The 21,759-nt window shown below is 44.7% G+C and overlaps 1 protein-coding gene across 1 annotated transcript in view; it reads right to left on the bottom strand.

Annotated features, from left to right (window-relative positions):
- Nucleotides 1-9,899: 9,899 nt before the first annotated feature.
- CNKSR3 (CNKSR family member 3) overlaps nt 9,900-21,759 on the bottom strand; it is a 92,518-nt gene continuing 80,658 nt past the window's right edge. Inside the window, exons 10-13 of the mRNA XM_012759859.3 lie at nt 19,655-19,779; nt 16,487-16,695; nt 15,908-15,997; nt 9,900-13,545 (exon numbers count right to left, since the gene is read on the bottom strand). Coding sequence (XP_012615313.1) covers nt 13,247-13,545; nt 15,908-15,997; nt 16,487-16,695; nt 19,655-19,779 — 723 coding nt within the window. The 3' untranslated portion in view covers nt 9,900-13,246. The remainder of the gene's footprint in view (nt 13,546-15,907; nt 15,998-16,486; nt 16,696-19,654; nt 19,780-21,759) is intronic.

The raw sequence follows: 21,759 nt of genomic DNA, 5'->3' as shown, positions 1-21,759 counted from the left end.
TGAAGAGTACATTCCAGTAAAACCATTGAATACCCATAAGGGTGGCTTTGATGGCATTTTTTCACTGAGGAAGAATCTGAAAAACGTAGCACTTTCAAGTAAAATATAGTACTCTAAACAAAGTTAGCTTTCAAATGTTCTTCCATTTATTTAAATTCCCTCAAAGCAAAAGGAGAAGCAAAACCTTAAAAGGTCTTGGTTTAATTCTTTTCTTCTTAAAAGTAGAGTTCTAGTTTTTGGAGGGGCAATATTTTGTTTTATTTAATTGCACATATGATCTAAACGTCCATGGCCACCCTTTGTTTATCCTTGGCCTTTTCCATGAGCACAAATAATATAAAATATCAATTTAATCAATTCACATGACTGTCTTCCCTTTTTCCTAGGAATTAACAGTGGCAGGCCCTGGAGATAAACAGATGAGTAAGAGCAAATTTGGGAGTCATCATGGGTGTTGAGTGCAGCGGGGATGACAGGTTCACGGAGGCGGACCTCAGTATAGAACAGAACGCCAGTTGACACAGAGTGCAGAACAGAATGGGGGTTTACTACAAAGAGAAAGGAAGAAAAAAATGTCTTTGTCCTCAGGGCATTTGCAAACCATTAGGTTGACTCAGACCAACTGCTGATTATGTAGGTAAAGCATGGCCACAGATCCACAGATTATTCATAGAGTTCCACCTGATAGATGGCAGAGTGGAACACAAGCACTGGAGCAGGGAAGGGGTTGGGAAATTTGCCTCAAAAAGTGTAGCCACAGCTCCCATCCCAATCCAGTGCTATAGATAGATAAATGGAAACTTACGGCCCATCAGAAACAGACTCTATTCCTGAAAGTCCTTCCAAAAACTACATTCACAACTCCTGTACCTGCATTAGCTAAGCATCCGCGTGGTTTATGGGTCACAGTCCGTGTGTGTGCCCAGATAGTTGAAAGTTATGCACAGCTCGATAAACTAAAAGTAGCTGAGCCTAACAGCCATTTTTTAGTTCCCTTTGTCTCTCTCTCCTCTCTCCCATAGTTTCTCTTTCCCTGTTTCTTCCTATACTTACCAAAGCATTGAGTGGAGGAGGCACCCAGTGTATGTCCTTTTCGGCTTCAGCTTCAACAAAGGAAACACAATCTACTGGTTTCATACTTACGTAAGAGTTCTTTTTCATAATGAGAATTTCCAACATAGATACTGATCTACATGATCCCTTTTTTTAGCCATAGGAAACAGAAATTAGTCTCGGGCCCCACTTCAAGATGGCGAGGTGAGAGACAAAGACCTTCAGCCAACTAAGACAAGGAAAAATGCTCAGGTTTCCTTTGTTTCTACATATCGTTTTGTTGGAGGAAGCTGGGGGAATTAAAGAGAAGATGTGCTGATAACAAATCAAGCCAATGTGAAAATAATACTCTATTATTCCGAGCGTGCCCAATCATAGACTTTTGTCATTTCTTGAGTTCTAACTCAGCCAAAACATGAGTAATTGAGATTTGTACCAGTAAAAACCACATTTCCAGACCACAGACGCCACAGTAGCCTTCTGACAGTGTGACAGTGGCCTTGTTTTGCTGGTTAGGGACAAAAGATAGAGCAACTCCCTGTTGGCTGGCTCTGAATGCCTCATTTACTAGAGGTCAAGATGGAGTGAACGCTGCTACTATCGCATCCCCACGACAGTCGCCATCCGCTGGGTGCCGCGTGCTGGGCTGTGCTAAGACAGGGACTCACAGACACCATCTCATTTAATCACCATAAGCCTAGGAAGTTGGTTCTATTATTATCCCCATTTCATAGATTACTGAGGAGCAAAGATAAGTGACTTGCTTCAACTCGAAGAGCTTGTAAGTGGTAAAGTGGGACAGCTGGATTATCTGACTTCAAAAGCTGAGCTCCCAACTGCTTCTATCTACTTGACGCCGATTCCCGAAAGTCAAAGACTTCTAAATTAGTACTAATTCCCCAAATCCCTCTTCCCTGATCCTGGTGCTGCCTCAGTTGGAATGACAGAAAAGTGCAGATATGAGTAAGAAAACAGAACCCAACGTGCACTAAGTTTAAAGGAAAATTTCTTACTTAGGAGATAATATTACTTTATATTAAACTTCGTTTCTAAAGCTTTCACAATTCTCTAAAATAACAGAAATGTTCAGACCAAGACATGTCAAAATGGTGAAGAAATATCTTAAAATAAAATCCAGTCTTCAGCCCCTCAACAATAAAGTTAAATTATCCCTTTTCATGGGTCTAGTCAGTGGAAGAACATTTCTTTCGTTTTAATCGTTTTTCTCCTGGTATTTTCTGTCCTTTTAATCAATTCTTCATAAGTAGCTGAGTGTTTACAATGCTCCAGGCAAGGGGAGAGAAAATGATGAGACTATTCCCATCTCAGGATGTGAAGAGTGATTATCCCTTTTTTAAAAAAAAAAATATCTTTGAGGTTTATTTCTTCATTTTCTCCTCCAACTTCGGTTTGACAACTTTTCAGAGAAACAGGAAGCCTGGTAAAGGGGTCTGCTGTGTAGCAAGTTGGCTGCAAGGGTGACGTGAGTGCCCAGGCTGTAAGCTGCCACAGCTCCAACAAGGTTAGTGAGAAAGTGCAGGATTAGAACCGACCTTCTTTAGGTGTAAAGTCACATGCTTCAATCCCTGAGGTCCGTTGTAAACTGGCAGCCTAGGAACGGTTCATCAACTCAGAAAATGAGCTTCATAAACACTGCCATACAATTTTAGAATATGCCCAGGGCTGGTCCAGTTACAGCCAGAATCTAGTCCTTAGTGACGACTACCATGTACGTTTCCATGGGAAGGGAGGGGAGTAGGTGCCCCAAAGGTTCTGAAAATCTGTGTGACAGCCTCCTGACCGTGTGACATTATTTTGTGGGTTACAGACAACATTTTTCTTTCCTCTCTCCAAATCAGTGGGCTGATGGCCACTATTTCAGAAAGATTTTTGTAGTAGAAACAGTTTTTCCTCCATATACATACATGCACACACACACATATATAGAGTTTGAGACAGAACCTACATCCCTAAAACTAGAGAAAACCATGGCTGCCTAGCAAGTATGAATATGATGTAATCACTTTCCCCTTTACTTATGTTAAATCTCACGGTGACAGTCCCCTTGTCAGTTCAGCACATCTCCTGGCAATCATTCTGCCCAAAATAAATAGAACCCTAAGGCAAAATTTAGCAATTGAGAAATTTCCAAATAATTATAAGGTACATTTTGCAGTAGGAAGATTATTTTTCTTCTAATTCCACATCCTTCAGGCTATCAAAATATTTTTTTAAGTTCCTTTAGGTATTACCAATCATGTACTGAGGTCCTACTAGGCTTGATGCATCATGCAAAGCCCTCCACATATTTGAAGAAACATCAGAAAAAGTTTTTGTGTGCTCTTTAAGCCAGTTTTAAAATAGATTTTAAAATACCTTCCAGCCAATTAGCATAAAAGTATTAAAAAATACAAAAACACAGAGAGGTATGGACTGAATGTTCGTGTCCTCCCAAAATTCATATGTTGAAATCCTAATCTCTCCAATGTGATGGTATTAGGAGATGGGGCCTTTTGGAGGTAATTAGGTCCTGAGGGTGGAGCCCTCATGAATGAGATTAGTGCCCTTACAAGAAGAGACAAGAGAGAGCTTGCTTACTTTCTCTCTCTCTGCCATGTGAGGATAGAACAGGAAGACAGCTGACAACAAACCAGAGTGAAGGCCCTCACCAGGAACTGAGTCAGCCAGCACCTCAATCTTGGCATAAATTTCTGCAATTTAAGCCTGCAGTCCTCAACCCCCCTAGGCCACAGAGCTCTGCTGCCCCCACCTCCATGGAAAAAATGTCTTCCATGAAACTTAGGAAAGTTGGGGGATGGGGCACAGCAGGAGGTGAGCAGTGGGCCCATCCCTCACATCACCAGCTGAGCTCCGCCTCCCCGACCCCCACAGAAAAACTGTCTTCCATGAAACTGGTCCCTGGTGCTAAAAAAGTTGGGGACCACTGGTTTAAGACACCCAGGCTATACTATTTTGCTATAGCAGCCTGCATTGATTAAGGTACAATGTTACTTTAAAAATGAATAAAATCAAATATTGGCCAAGCCAAAGAGTGGCCATTCCAAAAGTAATTAAATTCCTTTTAAGATGTTCACCCTCCATAAAATCTCCAAGGAAGTAGCTATAAGGGAAACTGCATTTGCATAGGCAACAAGTTTCTTAGGCCAAACTACCGTGTTTCCCCAAAAATAAGACCTACCCATAAAATAAGTCCTAGAAGGATTTCTAAGCATTTGCACAATAGAAGCCCTACCCAGAAAGTAAGACCTAGAGGTGGGCATGGCTACACAGCGAATCTGCACAACCCATGCATTTCGTTGCGGAGCGGAGGAGCAGCCCTTCTCATCTACCCCATGAGAGCTCTATTGCTCAACATGAGAGATTGGGGCCAATGGTTCTAAAGTAAATAGAGTCTCAAGAAATTCAGGATGGAATTCGGGGTTTGGAGAGTTATGATGATGTTCCAGAAGAAGACGACTTCACTATATTTGAATAAATGTAGATTGCTGTACTGTACTTAAAAAAAAAAGCACATCCCTTGAAAATAAGCCCTAGGGTGTCTTCTTAAGGAAAAATAAATATAAGACTCTGTCTTATTTTCAGGGAAACACGGTAAGATGACTGAGCAGTGTTTTTTCCGGCCCGCACTACCCGCCCCCCACCGCGTTAGCCGGCCTTCCGGGGAGGCGTGAGTCAGCACACTCATGTAACCAAGGTGTTATCTCCTGTATGAAGTCATGTGACCGCACTTTCCTATACCATGTTGCCACTATTGTTCAGAGCCATATATAAGCACACGCCATGTTCTTGGCCATGCTTTTTGCCACTGCTGTATCACCCCCAACAATAAAGAATGCATCTCACCTGCCCGCTGCCACTCACCTTTTCTTCTAATTTCTGAAACCTGTGCCGGAGCACGTGCTAGCCACAGACCATGCTCCTCACACTTGGTGTGGTCAGCAGGATCCAGACGGTTAGGTGTCCCCTCCACCCCAGCAGGGGAGGACATGTGTCCTCCTATGGGCTTGTGGCAGCAGTCCTCATGTCATGGGCCCCGTCACGGGGTGGGAGCAGGTGGAACGTACTCCTGCCACCCTGAAAAAGGCCCTGAAGGCCTTGCAGGAGCCGCTGTGGCCTAGGGAGCGAGCAGCAGCTGGTCGGGTGGGCTGGCTCTTCCTTGTAGGCCTCCAGGAGCAGCATAAGGACACCCTGCGGCAAGAAGCCCAGGTAAGGGAGTCATAAGAGATAGAGGAAATTTGGAAGCCCACCAGCAGGAGTTGGAGAAAGAGTTAACAAGTGGTCTGACCTTGGACGCTGAGGAAACTGCAAGTTTGCAGGAGACTGAGGGCGAGGGCGCGCCCCCCCCCCCCCAGAGCCCGCCTGGTCGTAAAACAGAGAATGGAGCATGCGCAGCCCATAGGGGCTGGGGCCTGGAGGATGGGGGGTGCAGGGCGCGCCTACAGTCCGGGAGCTTATCTCTTACCCTGCCCACACCCCAGCGGAGCTGCGGGAGCTGGGAAACAGTGCTGGCAGCGTCCTGAGGAGACCGTGCCTGCCTGGTTGTTGCGCTTATGGGACGAAGGGACGGACAGCGTCCTGTGCTCCCAAGGGAGATGGAGCAATTGGCATCCACGACTAGACACCCTTCCCCGAGGTAGAGGCTACAGACAAGTGGTCGCCGTGGCGAGGGTGCCCACTCCTTGCTTGAATGGCTTATGGCTGCCCCCCACACAGTATGGGATGACGCCGGAGAACTACCCGAAACTGTAAGTGGACTTCACACATGGACTTAATTTAGACTCTTCTGGAGTTGGGACTGTGCCAAGCCATTTTTGCAGTAGATAACTGATGGGGGCTGATGAGTAGCACTTTACTACACATATGTGCAACCCAATCTTAGCCACAGTGCCCCCTGGTTTGTTTGGCTGGTTGGCAGCTGCGCTCACTTCCTACGCCAGGAAGCGGACACTTGAGGTCACCACGGCCATGGAAGCTCTGGGAGACTTTCCATCTGAAGAATGGAAAGGGGAGAAGGGACAAGTATGTATGCTACAAGGACCCAAGAAGAGCCCGAGAGCTCAGGGCCCCTGCAGAAGAAAGCAGTACAAGAGGCCCAGAAGGTGTCTCAAACCCAGATGTGGCTTGACCTCCCACTAACAGGAGTAGACAAAGAGAAGATAGATAAACAGCCTCACAAGGGATTGCTGGCTTTGTGGAATCAGCTGGCTCCCCACCAGCAGTTCGTGAAAGCACCCAAGAGGTGGGGAGCTGGGACACCCACCAAAGAGACCCACAATGTGCAGCTGCAAGATTTTATGGTTGAAACCTGCCTTTTTGACATAGACTAGAGATTAGGCCAAGGCACCCAGTTAGAGGGGACCCCGGATGACCAGAGTCCACAGGTGGAGCTTGCTATTCCTTGGTCCCCTACAGATGTGCGGCAGGCTTCAGCCTTGGTGGACACGGGAGCCGACTGCTCCCTAACCTATGGAACCCTGAGCAGTTTGCTGAACAGATAGCCCACATGGATGGTTATGTGGGCAAACTATGTTGAAGCTAAGCAAGTGACTATTCCATTGGGGATAGGACAGTTGGCCCCCAGGCCTTACACTGTGTATGTGTCCCCGTGAAGGGATATATTCTGGGTGTTGACATTCTGCGTGGCTTAGCCCTTATCACCTCTGTGGGTGAGTTCTGCCTCCAAGTTAGGGTTGTGAAGCTGGTGGTGCGTGGCCACGCCCATCACCCACCACAGATTTTGCCCATACCTGATCATGTGGTACGCACCCTACAGTATCATTTGCCTGGGGGTACAAAGAAATTTCACAACCCATATTGCAGTTGGAAAAGGCCAGCATAATGTGCCCAGTTCATAATCCATTCAACTCTCCTATTTGGCCTGTTAAGAAACCGGATGGAACTTGGAGAATGACAGTGGACTACCGGGAGCTGAGTAAGTCCCCCACTGCATGCCACAGTGCCATCTATGCTAGATCTGATGGAGCAACTGACTTTGGTGCTTGGACGGTACCACTGTGTAGTGGACCTGGCCAACGGCTTTTTCTCCACAGACATAGCTATGGACAGTCAAGACCAGTTTGCCTTCATGTGGGAAGGATGACAGTGGACATTTGTGGTGTTACCACAAGGTCACCTCCACAGCCCAGCCATATGTCATGGTTTGGTGGCACAGGATTTGGCCACATGGAGTGTGCCATTCTCAGTGTTTCTGTTTCACTATATTGATTGATATAATGTTAACTTCTGATTCCCTTACAGATCTAGAAGAAGCCACCACCAGTCTTCGAACCTCATTGGAACGATGGGGTTGGGTGGTGAATTACTCCAAGGTCCAGGGATCTGGATTGTCAGTCAAATTCTTGGGTGTTGTCTGCTTGGGTAAGACAAGAACAATCCCCAAGGCCTTTATAGATATTCAAGCTTTCCCATGACCCTCTATGGTGAAACAGGTACAAGTGTTTGTGAGGCTTCTGGGTTATTGGTGTATATTTATACCCTACTTGGCCCAACTGTTGCAGCCATTGCATTCATTGTGTACAGAGGGGGCACAGTGGGTCTGGTCCCCAGAGGCAGAAGCCTCTTTTATGGTAGCCAAGAGGGCTGTTGCACAGGCCCAGATGCTACAAGTAGTAGACTGTTCACAGCCATTTGACCTCGCTGTGATAGTCAACTCAAGTGGGATGGGCTGGGGTATGTGGCAAAGCCAGCATAAGCTGCGGGTTCCTATTGGGTTTTGGTCCCAGACTTGGAAGGGCCCCCAGGAGTGCTATTCCTTGGTGGAAAAGCAGCTGGTGGCTGTGTCTGCTGCCCTCCAGGCCTGTGAAGCTATAACTGGGCAGTCTAAGGTGATAGTGCACACCACATACCCCATAGCAGGATGGGTGAGGTCATGAATAACCAGCCCACGATCAGGGGTAGCCCAGACACCCACTCTGGTGAGGAGGGGAGCTTACTTGGAGCAATGAGTAGAGTTCAGCTCCAACCCTTTAACTGCAGAGTTGTAGACAGTACTGGGTCCTGTTGAATTTGTGTCTGAAGCTGACCCTCAGACCATGGTAATAGCTAGGGAAGACAGCCCAAACCTTAAAGGACAGGGTCCCCCTCCAGTGGAGGCCTGGTATACCAATGGATGCAGTCATGAGCCCCTTAGCCCAAGGGACAGCAGTGGCCATCCAGTTGAATCATGATGAAACTTGGTTTGAAACAGGGCAGGGGCAGAGCAGCCAATGGACTGAATTGTGTGCTGTGTGGATTGTAGTCACATGCAAGCCATGCCCTTTGCATGTCTGCACTGATAACTGGGCCATGTTTAAGGATCTCACTGTCTGGTTACCTACATGAAAAGCCCAAGGTTGGCCAGTAGGGCACTGCCCAGTATGGGTGGCTTTATCTTCCCACTCATTCAACGGGAAGGTCCACTTGAGGTGCACATGGGCACGACCATGTCCCGGGGAAGGTCCTCCCCACCTTTACTGAAAGGCCACATAACTGGGATGCTGTGTTCTCCTGCTGGCACTGGGTGAAACGGACTCCACGCTCATTCTGCCTGGCAGCTATCTTTTCCCCTGGGGGTGGAGCCATTAAGGTATGAATGCCCTAGCGGAGCTACTGCTTGGGCCCTGACTCAAACCCAGCAGGCCTTGACCTGGTGGGTGAAGTCACGGATGTGAGGAACATGGTTTTGAAAAACTACATGGCCCTTGATCTCCACACTGCAGCTCAAGGAGGCACATGCACTGAATATTGTGTATATATACCTGATCACCAGAATATTTCCTCCACATTGAAGGAAGTTGATGGGGAGGTACAGGCCATCCAACAGACAACTGGAGACCCACTACAGCAATGGTGGGAACGTCTCTCATCCTCCCGGCGTTGGACCCTTTTAGTGGTAGGAGCTACTGGCTGTGGTCTGGTAATACTGTGTTGTTCCCTGTATTGTTGTGGCCTTTGTAGCCAAGGGCCTCCCTATGGGCCTGTGTCTTGGTGGAGAAACCTATTACCTAGGAGGTGGAATGCAAGGGGAACTGCATTTGTATAGGCAACAGGTTTCTTAGGCCACACTAAGATGACTGCGCAGTGTTTTTTCCGGCCCGGCCCCCTCAGTTAGCTGGTCTTCTGGGGAGGCGTGAGTCAGCACACTCATGTAACCAAGGTGTTATCTCCTGTGTGAACCCACGGGATTATGCTTTCCCGTGGCATGTTGCCACTATTGTTCAGAGCCATACATAAGCACTCGCCATGTTCTCGGACATGCTTTTTGCCTCTGCTGTATCCCCCCGACAATAAAGAGCAGGTCTCACCTGCCTGCTGCCACTCGCCTTTTCTTCCAATTTCCGAAGCCTGTGCCGGAGCATGCGCTAGCCACAGAGCATCCTCCTCACAGTAGCTTGCAGTACTCTCTTTTATCCGAAAGGAAATGATGCAGTGATTTTACTAACAAGGGTGGGGACAAAATATGAATCACTGGTCTAATCACGTGTTACAACAGGAGAAACATTCAAGTCGGGTCAACACCCTACCCCATTCATGTCTATGGTGGCAAAAAGGCAACACGAGGGTCGTGCTCTGCTAACATTCAAATGTCAAACAGATTTACTTATTAGAGCTCTTTGGGGAATGAAAAGTTATGTGTCAGTACATAAAGGTTAGCAAACTGAAATTTGGGGATGTTTGTAGTCTTTGGATCTGAGTAGGCAACAAAGAGTTGGCTTTCAGGGGAAAAAATGCAAAAATAAAAAACTCATAAAACAGATTCTAAAACTTCAGGTTTGGTGGGGAAAGAACTGTGAGAGGAAGTTAGAGTCAGAAAATGAACAAATAAATAGACTGAGAAACACTTTAAAACACTTGTCCTGAAGGGGATGGTACCGCCCCCTAGAGGCAGTTTTGGAAATGGGAGAGCATGGGAGGTGCCAATGACAGGCGGCCACCGCTTGCATTTATCTGTGGGAGCACCCATGCTATACAGCTCCTGCAGACTGGACCCCTCACTGCAAAGAGCTGTCTCCTGTCAGCGCAACTTTGAATCGCCCCACCAAATGTTCGTGTAGATGGAAACCCAGTTTACAATCATGAATCTATAATTTCATTTTACATATAAACACTCAGGGAATTTTTAGCCCAGTTTTAATATGCTTTGGATTTATCAGGAATGTAGTTAGAGGATTCTATAAATGGAAGGAAGCCTGTACAGCAAAGTGATTACGAGCAAGGATGCCAGAGACGCGCTGTTTAATCTTCATCTCAGCTCTGCCATTATTAGTAGACAGCTAGGGCAGCTAGCAGATGACTTGCTCATATGTAAAATGGGAACACCACCACTCTCTCATGAAGTTGTTAGGAAAGTATTGAGAACAATGCCAGCCACACAGCAAGCACTACATGAGCAAAACCATTATAAACTCCGGTTTTGCCTAGAACCTTGTCAAGAATGGACCACATTCTAGTAAATCATATTTCTGACATCAATCCCATCCCTGGCATTGAATTGCCAAGGTAGCAGGCCTATATTGGTCTGCATTGATAACTACCGTGTTCACAGTGATTTTTTTATATATTTATATTTATACACACAAAGTATGTGCCTTATTTCATTATCTCATTACATCTTATAATATAATCATGCCAGAGCATTTACATATTAAAATAATTATTTCATTATAAAATCTTTATATTTGTTTATATTTCAGTTAGGACATCATATTGATATGCATGTTTAGAGGCCAGATATATTACCTCTTAGTTCCATTTCAAAATACTAAATGAGGTGATGCTTTTATGTGTGAAGGTAAGTTTTATCATCCATGATTTCCATTTGATTACATAAAGTGGTGTTATAAAATATTTACTATAAAAAGGGGTGGGTGTTGAGTTGGGTCTGATAGAGTTAAAAAAAGAAAACACTGTTTTAAAGTATCATGTCAAAAAGTATCATCCTGCATCTTCATATGTAAACACACGTCCACCATGTAACCTGGATTACTACTGAGGCAAGGCGGTTTCTATTAATTTCTAAGAAATCCATATCAAACTATCGTTTACATATTTCAATAGGAAAGGTTTACAAACTCTTTTTTTTTTTTTTATCAGCAATACATCGTTCAAACCCAATTCAGGAGAAAAACCCCAAATAAAAATAAAAATGAAGCTGAGGAGGCTGACTGAAGGTAGAGAACCCCAGAAACTTCTCTGGCTGCCCCTCAGGCCTCAGGGAACAGAGGCTGAAGGGCGCCCATCTGGTTGGGCACTGCCTACAGGGAAGACTGACTTCTGAAGATGCATTTGAGGATGGCTATTCAATTCACAAGTGGCATTTTCTCCACACACACAAAAAGGGGCTAACCTGCCAGCTAAGTTCTCCGCAGCCATTGAACTCATTACACAGCAGACCTACAGCGCCAAGGGTCTTCCCAGACTTCCTGGGGGCGAGAGGAAGTGCTGCCACCCGACTTCCCAGGCAAAGCACCAGCTCCAGCCCCTAGCAGGATGGGCAGGGCTGGCTCCCCTCATCACCAGTGCCCCACGCTAGACCTCCTCCCCCACTCCCCACCCTGACAGCGCACGCCAAGCACCTGGTGGACCACACACGCCAGGCTGCTTCTGTCCAGACATCCTTAGAGCTCCCATGAAACACCCAGACCTTCGCTGCAGTTCCCTTAGACTGACAGGAAAACAGCCTGGCTGAACTCAGTCATGCTAACAGAGGAGTGTTTGCTAGCTCCTTTAACCCCACCAGAAGCATTTTAAAGGAAGACGTTTCCTAACACCAGTGACTCTCTCATGGGTTGAACTCCAGGTAGTTCGGCAAACTGTAGTCAACAATTCCAGCCGTGTGAGAGACAGTGTTTTGGAGTAGAGGATACTGCCTCTGCCCAGGAATATACCTTGAAAAATTCCCCTCATGTAACTGTACTTTACACACACTTCTCCTCCTCCTCCATTTCTAATCCAAGAAAACCCAAAATGCCTGGGAGGGTTCGTTTCGTTTTGTGACAACAGTGCCCTGCTCACAACAGCCATGGTGGTCGCGTGCTAATCTGAAAACACCCTGAATGCTTTTTTTCATCAGCTTTGTGTATGACGCAAAACAGAAATATTTCAATTACATGTGACTAAGAGTAAGAAAAATATACAACTATATTTAAAACACTTAAATTAACAAGATAGTACTTTTCCATTCTAACAAAATATCATACATTCAGTTTAAACAAGAGTTAATATCCAGACACACTTTTTCAAAATACCTGATGTTAGTTGAAAATTAGTGACCACAAGGCTTTCCAAGATATTTCTAATTAGCAAAATATGTACAATTTTAAAGAATTGTACATTCTTTTCTGGAAGATAGACATTGAACAGGTCAAAATGCAAACTGATGTCTCTCTCATAAACCTAAATCTCGTTGCTTCACTTTTCTGAATGATACTTTGGCTGTCAGCAAATCTTATTGCTTCTTTCCCTTAAAGACAATAATATATAACAACAACAACGGCACCCCTCAGGAATAACCATAAACCTCTTTGTGTGTAATAAGCTCTATCAAAACATGTTCACGTGTTTCTGTGTTAACTGACCTATACTGAGACTGTTATGAAGAAGGGAATTAATCAAGTGTAACAGACCTGCACTTAAACCTCTCCTCTGAAAGAGCATCAGACACTTGTCACATGTTATTTCAAAGTCAAAGCTGCTACACTTACAAATATGGCATATAGCCATAAAAATCAAAACAAAGATGTCTCCTCCACTGGCTTTTTCAGGTAAAGACGTTGGACCACAAACCAACATATTTGTATGACAAGAGCCTCCAATTTTAGTCCCCCCTTCCCCCAAAAAGAACAATGCCACCAGTTCCTCACAATGACCATAACGTTTCTGGCCATGAGTCCAATTTACAGAGCGTGTCTCCATGTTCTGTCTCTGGGGAAGCAAGAGGATAAGGCTCTACCCATTTCCCTCCTGCGCCCCGACAAGCCAGCACCCTAAGATCCTCTGCATGTGTTCCCATCTCATTATTTCAAACTTCCAAGATGGGCAGTATACAACTTTTCAAAAAAAAAAAAAAAACCAACGCATTCCATAATACTGTGGATGAAATCAGAAGAGTGTGTCCGCTGCGGACGCAAGGCACTTGGGAGCAGGGGCCGGGGGTCCCAGAGCAGGGCAGCTCTCAGTGAGTCAACAGTTTCAGGCGAGTAAACCAGCTGACCAACAGGGACGGTTCTGTGGACGAGGACTTTGAGGCCGAGGAGACAGCTTTCTTTTTGGTCCCTTCCTCCTGGAACGGAATCGTGGCGCTGCTGTGGAGATCTGAGTTGATGTAGCACCTGCTCCCTCGGATGTAGTCGGCACCGCGGACCAGGTGCCGCTCCGTCGTGGGTCTGGAGAACCGGTACGGGGCGGAGGAGCTCTCTTCGATGATGGGAGGAATCCGCTCGTTACTGAAATAGCGGCAAAGGGCATCTTCCCCTGTTTTCAGACAAAGCCCATTAAAATCACAATCCGCTGCACCATGGTGCTTTTCGCGGGGGTTGGGGAGCCCTCGGCTGGCCTAGGCTTCTGCCTCCACTCTCACGGCGGGCACCATGCCCTGCTTTCCAGCCTGGATGGGCTACAAGGCCTCGCTAAGCCCACCCCACGGGTGTTCAGAAAGCAGAAATGGAAGAGGTCCCTCGTGCTTTAGGTTATATTAGCCCCTAAGAGGTAACACACGGGCAGAGCAGACTCAGAGAGCCTGTACTTCTTAACTGGTGTAAGAATTTTCATAATTTCACTTGAGATCATGAAACAATGACAGCAAGGTCACATGATTCCCATCTGTCCTTGCTCATGCCTGCGGCAGCCAGCACAAGGTACACTGTCACCCGGAATAAAGGGTGACTCTCCTTCAGCATGCCTCCATCAAAGATTGTAATGCCCTGCAGTGCTTGCGACATTCCTGAACACGGAAGAATGAGCCTTCCCTAGGATAGGGGGATGTTTAAGAAACTGACTAGAAACTGAAAATTCAGGATACTTTGGCAGCATGTATTATTGTTTTGACCCAGAAATTCTACTGCCCAAAAGGTGCAGAGATCTATGTATATGAATGCTTGCAGAAAAATTTATAATTGGGGGGAATAAAAGCAAATAACTTAAATTTCCAACAGTAGCAGACTAAATAGGTGCTACAGCCATAAGACAGACTATTAATGCAACTATATAAAATACATGGTCTAGATAATATTCACTTTACATAATATTATTGAACATCTATTTCTTCTATTCTGCACATTTTTCTAATTGTATAAATGTAAATATACGAACAAACAGAAACCACACAAAACATTAACAATTATTATTTCTAGGTTAGGGAAGCAGATTCCGGGTAAGTTTTACTTTCTCATGCCTTCTAGATGTTTTTCAATGTGCTTGTTTTGCTTTTGTGATCAAAAAGGGGAAAGCCACTTTTAAAAGGTACCCATTGTCAAAAATCCACAAATTTGTATACATCTATTTATATGAAATGTCCAAAATAGGCAAATCCACAGACACAAAGTAGATCCGTGACTGTCGGGGGCTGGGGAAGGAGGGAATTGGAAGTGACTGCTGAAAGATACCGGGTGTCTTTCTGGCGTGGTGAAAATGTTCTGGATTTAGTTAGTGGGGATTGATGCACAACTCTGTGAATATACTAAAAACCACCTAATTGTACACTTTAGAAGGGTGAACTTTATGCTGAGTTATATCCCAATAAAGCTGTTATTTTTTTTTAAGTGGCCAAGTGCAGATAGATATCTTTTATTCTAAAACAATCATGCAAGAAATTTGTGGAAGGATGAGTGGGGTAGGGCACGTAATTTTCCATTTCCTAATGTCACACTCCTCAACCCCCATGTTTCCTCTCTCAATATATAAAAGAAATAAAAGGCTAAATCTAGGTTCATGAGAATGGCAATGAGGATGCTAACATTTCTAAATCTAAACAAAGGACAGCCCTGCCACCTGCTGACTGCTCCACGGATATTCATATGTTAATAACTAAGGGTATCTTGAACCATACATAGGCACTTTGTCCCTTTGTCACTTCAGCATAATCCAGGTGACATGGGTACTTAAGTGACAAACTTTGCCAAGTCCCTAGTAGTTGTCAGGGGCTGATCCCTTTGCAAGGTTAGGCCTCCAGAATTTTTTTTCTTCTTCCTTTTACTATCTGAAGCCTAACGTACTTTAACTTTTCACCTGCTCTTTGTTTCAACACTGCAAAAACAATATTGTCATGCTTTGCCAATGTTAATAATCAAGCGTCATCTAGCAAAAAAAAAAACAAAAAAGAATGTTTTCAAACATTTCCCTCAACACTAGTGTAACAACCAGTAACTTTGATTACAGGGTGAATTAAACACAAATTTCTTTTCAAATAGTAATTACTCTCTAACACAAGAAGGATCCGAAAGAAAAGAAAAAAAAATCCATGTTTGCTCATCTGAAATCAAACAGACTCCAATAATCATAGTCATAAAATGTAGGATAAGATTGTTTAATGAAGAATTTATTTCTCCTTGTTTAAAAAGTAGACCATTCGTGTCTACAACCCTTTTATAACACACAGTGCCAACTAGGAGATTTACAGTCACTAACGAGGATTATGTAATTTTGCCATTCTAGAAATAAGTAGGATCTGAGAGACCTTCCTTCAGCCATCCTGATTTTATAGATGAGAAAATGGGACCCAGCGACATTACGTACTCTATCTAGTTAATACAACACATTTAGGAAAAGAACTGAAATGAAGGCCTGGGTCCTCTGACTCCCCGTTTGGGGCCTTTGGGTTTGCTGAGATTAGACTCACCTTTCCTGCCGTGACCTCGCGGTCTGGCGAAAGGGTCCACGATGCCCATCCAGTTCCCATCCGCAGGCATGGACAAGGGCCGGGGCTTCCCTTCACAAGGACAAAAAGGAAGATGGCAAGGTTGACGAGTTTGGGGACTTTAGAGAATCGTTCCCTTTATTTGTGACTCAGACCCCACAATAGCATACCCACTTAAGTGGAAGCAATAAAGAAATTTTTCAAATAAGCCAAGTATTTGAAAGCACTGTATTTCCACAGCAAGCAGTTAGGACAGAGGTGTGCTAAACTTGGGTCTGCCTCTAGCAGCTCCGAAGTTAAAACCCCAGACACTGAAAGTTAAAACTGTAATATGATCTCACTCAGCCGGGCTTTGATGCCAGGCGGGGCGATGACTCAACAAGGCTTCGCTTTAGAGAGATGAATAAAGGTCTCATACTTAGAATTTCATTGAGGTTTATGTTTTCCTCAGATTACCCCTTGAAGTCTGCCAAATTCATCCAACAGCTCCAAATAAGGAAGGGGGTGGGGAAGAGAAGTAAAAGCCAACTGCAGAACAAAACAAACACTCGGGAAACTTACCATAAGATGGTGTTTTCTCTCTCATTTTTGTGGGCAGAATATTGGTTTCTACTGAATACCCGGGCAACTGATCGGAATCAGCGATGGTGAACCTTCGTCTCCGGCTCTCCTGGTCCAAGAAGGAATTCGGGGACTCTGAACCCTTAGGACCAGGCAGTGGTTGTTTACACTTACTGAATCCTCCATAAACAAAACTCCCATTCTCATCCCTGGAAGATAATGTGCAGTAATTAAGTTACTTACAAAGATTCTCTCATCCTGAGGAAATTATAGGAATCATGCTACCTCTAGCACACACTGAGAAAATTTAAATTCTCCTTTGCCCCTGGAGGAAAAAGCATTCCTTTTTACAACCCCAGTTGCCCCTCATATGCATACAGATCTTATTAAATAAGAGTAAATATCATGATCCTATTAAAGAAGAGTAAGTGTAATTTTTTTTCACACATGTCTAAACAAATAATAGCTTTGAGAAAAAAGCTCTAGTTTTCCCGTGTTTCTCTCCTATAGTTTGAATCTCCTGTGTACTACAGCAATCACACAGTAAGGTATGATCTATTGAACCATTTTTCTCATGCTAAGAGTAGTATCTTTGCCAAGATCCAGCAAAAAAGACTCTTGATGTACAATTAAGTTGTTAGATTTGAAAATTATGTTAAAAAACACAAAGGAGCCTTGATAGTAACCAATGCAGAGTGACTCTTTTAGGACCTAAATACTACAGAAATCAGCAAAAGTGGGATCACCAATTCTATCCTAATTCTGTCAGTTAACAATAAAATTTAAATTAAATGTGGCTGAATCCAAGCGCCAGCTGGCTAAACTATTTGCATTTAATAAATTCCATTAGGCAATCAGTACAGAAACTACTAGACAACATACAGAATCGATGGAGTCCCAAAGCAATCTAATGATCAGCCTTGCCCGTGTGTGGTATTCCCAGGTGGGCCTGGCACTCCGCCTACCCCTCCCACCCAAGAATCTATCTCCTTCCACACCTTTAAACCTAGCATATAATTCCCCCATTCACAAAGCTTCCATGACTCACTGCTCATTTCTCTGTAACTCGTTTGCATTTTTTATTCCTCAGAAAATATCCTTCATTAGTGGTGTGTGTGTGTGTGTGTGTGTGTGTGTGTGTGTGTGTGTGTGTGTGTACGTGCACAAGCTCTCAAGAGTGACTCCCCCAGTTAGTTTAATCTAGTCCCTCACTACCTACATAAAACCCTTCTCTTGCCACTACTCCAGTGATCTCTCACGGAGGCCTAGACAACAGTATTTCAGGTCAGGAGAGGGCATCTCCCTACCGTTTCTGACAGAACCATCCACACGTCAGTGGTTAGTAAAACTCTGTGCTCTCCATGTGCACGGGCAACAACTAGCTGCAGCTTCAAACACACTTAAGATCCGGTGACCCAGAATGGCCTGGCCACTTGAGGGGAATTCTCTCCATGCTGTAATAAGTTCTGAGTAAAGTGAGACTCAGGGAGAGGAAGACGACCCTCTCTGAACCCAACACAGAAGAAACACAATGGAAGCAAATAGCTCAGCCTCAAGCAAAAACTAATGAAAAACTCCAACGTGAAGTAAAATGTCACTGTAATAAATTCAGCCTGAATTTTGTTCCATCAAATAGTATAGCACAATTATGTATTTCTCAATTTCTTCTTCAATAGTCGAATCAAAACACCGGAAGTCCTCTAGGAGCAAGTGTGTTTTGTGTCAGATGGCAACTGAGGCTCAACACTCCGGAAATACATGCTGAATAAATGAGCCGGGTTCTCTAGTTTTATCAGCATACGTCAATATGCAAACTGAAAAAAAAACAAGCCTAGATCACACCTAAATCGTCTCCTACCCTTTATATATCACCCTCATTAAACCACATGGCATTTAAGACAGCCATTAAAAAAGCAACTATCTTGAAGACTTTGTAATACACACTCACACATAAATATGAAACATCCATGCCTACACTCACCTGGGGTGTTTTTAAGTTCTATGAGAAACACACCTTTCTCAACAAAATCAAGCTGTAACTTTAATTAGTCTCACAGAAGTATTTTATGATCTTCCTTCAAGGAATCAATTTAAAAGATGAATTTACCAGGGAGTTAATGAAACTTAAGCTGCAGGGTCCCGAAAACAGACCCTTCCAAGGCCTTAGGAGCAGGATATGCTTTTGTAAATTTTTCAAAAGTAAGATATTTCTGAATTCTTTTCTTAAAGGGCCCCCTTCTCACCAAATTGTATAGCTTCAAGCCCCATAAAACCTAGATTCCCCATAAAACACCAACATTCCTGTATAGTAAGGCTGATCACACTTTTTTTATTGCACTCTCTTTTTTTTTTAGAAATAATATAAATTTCTTTTTTATTTTTAATTATTATGGATACATAATATTATAGCTGTATATCTTTACAGTGCACAAGTGATATTTTGATATAGTCATACAATGTGAATTAATCAAATCAGGGCAATTGAGGTATGCATCACACCTCAGGTATTTATCCTTTCTTTGTGTTAGGAACATTCCAATTCTAGTCTTGTAGTGACTTTAAAGTCTACCCTAACTTATTGTTGATTATAGTCACTTCGTTGTGCCGTCAAATATTGTTCATTCCGTCTAACCGTGTTTTTGCACTCCCCACTTTTTAATTTTTTTTGAGACAGAGTCTCACTGTGTTGCCCCAGCTAGAGTGAGTGCCGTGGCATCAGCCTAGCTCACAGCAACCTCAAACTCCTGGGCTCAAGTGATCCTCCTGCCTCAGTCTCCCAAGTAGCTGGGACTACAGGCATGCGCCATCATGCCCGACTAATTTGTATATATATAAATATATATTAATATATAATATACATTATATATAATATATATATTATATATCAGTTGACCAATTAATTTCTTTTTATTTATAGTAGAGACGGGGTCTCGCTCTTGCTCAGGCTGGTTTTGAACTGACCTTGAGCAATCCACCCACCTCGGCCTCCCAGACTGCTAGGATTACAGGTGTGAGCCACCACGCCCGGCCCATCCCCACTTTTTAATGGCAGTTTCAAGATGCAGCCCTGCCACAGCGTAGTCAGCAGCTTCCTCTCTCAAGACCCTCCGTGGTCTTTACACGGCCACCTAGAATCCACACCGGCGGGAGCCGAGGATCTGAACGTACCGGGGCGAGTAGGGCACGGCCGGCGGGGGAGGGATGTACAGGTCCAGGATGGCCGGCTTCTCCTTCCGCAGCAAGGTGTCCATCGTGCTTTCTGGGGACTGGCTGGTCGTGGGCGGAGGCGAGGTCTGGAACAGGAGCCACGCAGGGCATACAAAAGGGCAGAGGTCAACTCGGAGATGATTCTCCGGACTCCTTCCCCTCCCCCAAACCAACACCAGCCTTGCGTGTGAACAGGGGCTGCAGGTGCTTATAGCTGAACTATTTCACTTCTATTCTTCTTTGAAATGCTCAGAATGAGCTGAGAGTTTTGAAAGACTGGACACATGGTGGTGAGAAGCAGAGCCTCAGGAGCCAGGGCTGTAATTCTGTCTCTGAGCAAATCATAGAAACACCAGTGCCTCAGTTTCCCCTTCTGTGACACTGACAGTACCTCTCGCATAGAGGTGCAGTGAGGATTAGATGAGTTAGTTCATGAGAATCACTAGCAATGCTACGACTGACTGCGTGTGGCCTTGGAACTCGGGTGTAATCCCGGTTAGACTTCTCATTGGCTGTGTATCACTGAGCAAATACTCAACTTCCCTGTGCCTCATTTATAAAATGAGAATAAATAGGGACAAGAATAGTACCAACACAGTGTACCTGTGAGAATTAAGTGAGATAACGCGCGTAAAGGCCTTAGGACACTGCTTTCATGTAGTAAGCACACAGCCTTATACCGTCTAATTTTGTGCTGTATGTATATATACATATACACACACACACACATATTAATATATACACATACATACAAGTCAGTTTTAAATATTTAAAATCCAGATAGCTTAATTTTAATTATGTTACGGGTCTCAAAGGCCTTGGTTTTTACAATCTTGTGTGAGACGCTCAATTTTATCTTTTCTATAGTCTAACGGTGACAACAATGATAAACTTTCTCTGGGTGGTAAAGAAACAGCAAGAAAATCTTAGTGTCAAGGCATGAAACGTTTGGTGAAGGCGAGAACAGTGCTAGGCCCTGGTGGACATAAGAAGCCACCTGTAACCCCAGGTTGTGTAGGAAGCTCTCCCAGAGGTGAGACCAGGCACTGAGCTCCAAGCACTGGGAGGACTGAACAGCTGGTGTGAAGGATCTCGGAATGACTACCAGGAGATTCACGGGGTGACAGCTCATGTTCAGGAGAGATACCGAGTCACGGAGAGACAGGAACACCTTTTCTGTGCCAGAGCAACACTAATGAAATGGAAAAGAACTGAAGGGCTCCCTACAGTGGGCTTCCAGGCAGAGAGAACACTGAAGAATAAAGCCCAGAAAAGCATCAGGGCTGAGCAAGTCCACAGAGTACTTGTCTGCTGAAGTTTACATTCTGGAAACATCCTGGGCACTTCACGAGAACACTTGATCGCTAAGCTGAAAATGGCCTCCGCCTCTTGATGACGATCATCTCCCCGTGTCACATGCAAAACTCCGTGTCTCCATCTCTCATCATTGCCTCTTCCCCAAACTGCACAGCTGGTGGCACTTGGCAGGAAGATAGGCAAAACCAGAGAAATTGGAAAAGTGTCCCTTCTCATGTGAATTCCCGGAAGTCAAGGGACTACTGCTAGCCTGCATGTAAAATTAACTTTCACGTATGGTCTGAACACACCCACGGGACTTTTCCTCTGTCACCTCGAATGCAGTTATGCTCAAAATACCTATCATCTCTTCCTTCCAATGGCTCTCCTGATTTTCTAATTTGTGTCACCACCCAGGTTCCCCGTCACACTGGACACCTGGCTTCTCTCCTGCCTTGCTGGCCCTCCTCACCCTTACCCCAAAACCTTTTCTAATAGTCAACACATTAATTAGGAGAGTGAGGCTTAGGAAGACTAAATGCCTTATCTAAGGCCCCACAGCTAATAAGTGGCAGAGCTGGGACTTGAACTCAAGGGGTTTGAGTCCGGGGCCACCCTCAGGCTCACTCGGCTGTGCGGCTCCGTGAGCTCCTCTGCTGCTCCCCACCCCCCAGGACCTGGGGCATTGTCAGTCTTTCACTGAATCACCCATCACCAGCCAGCAGGACCATGTCACCCGGCACCTAGATATATGCGACAGCCTCCCATCT

The sequence above is a fragment of the Microcebus murinus genome, chromosome 5 (assembly GCF_040939455.1).
Source record: "Microcebus murinus isolate Inina chromosome 5, M.murinus_Inina_mat1.0, whole genome shotgun sequence".
NCBI lineage: Eukaryota > Metazoa > Chordata > Mammalia > Primates > Cheirogaleidae > Microcebus > Microcebus murinus.
The sequence above is the reverse complement of the archived record's forward strand: the minus strand, read 5'-3'. Positions and strand labels throughout refer to the sequence as shown.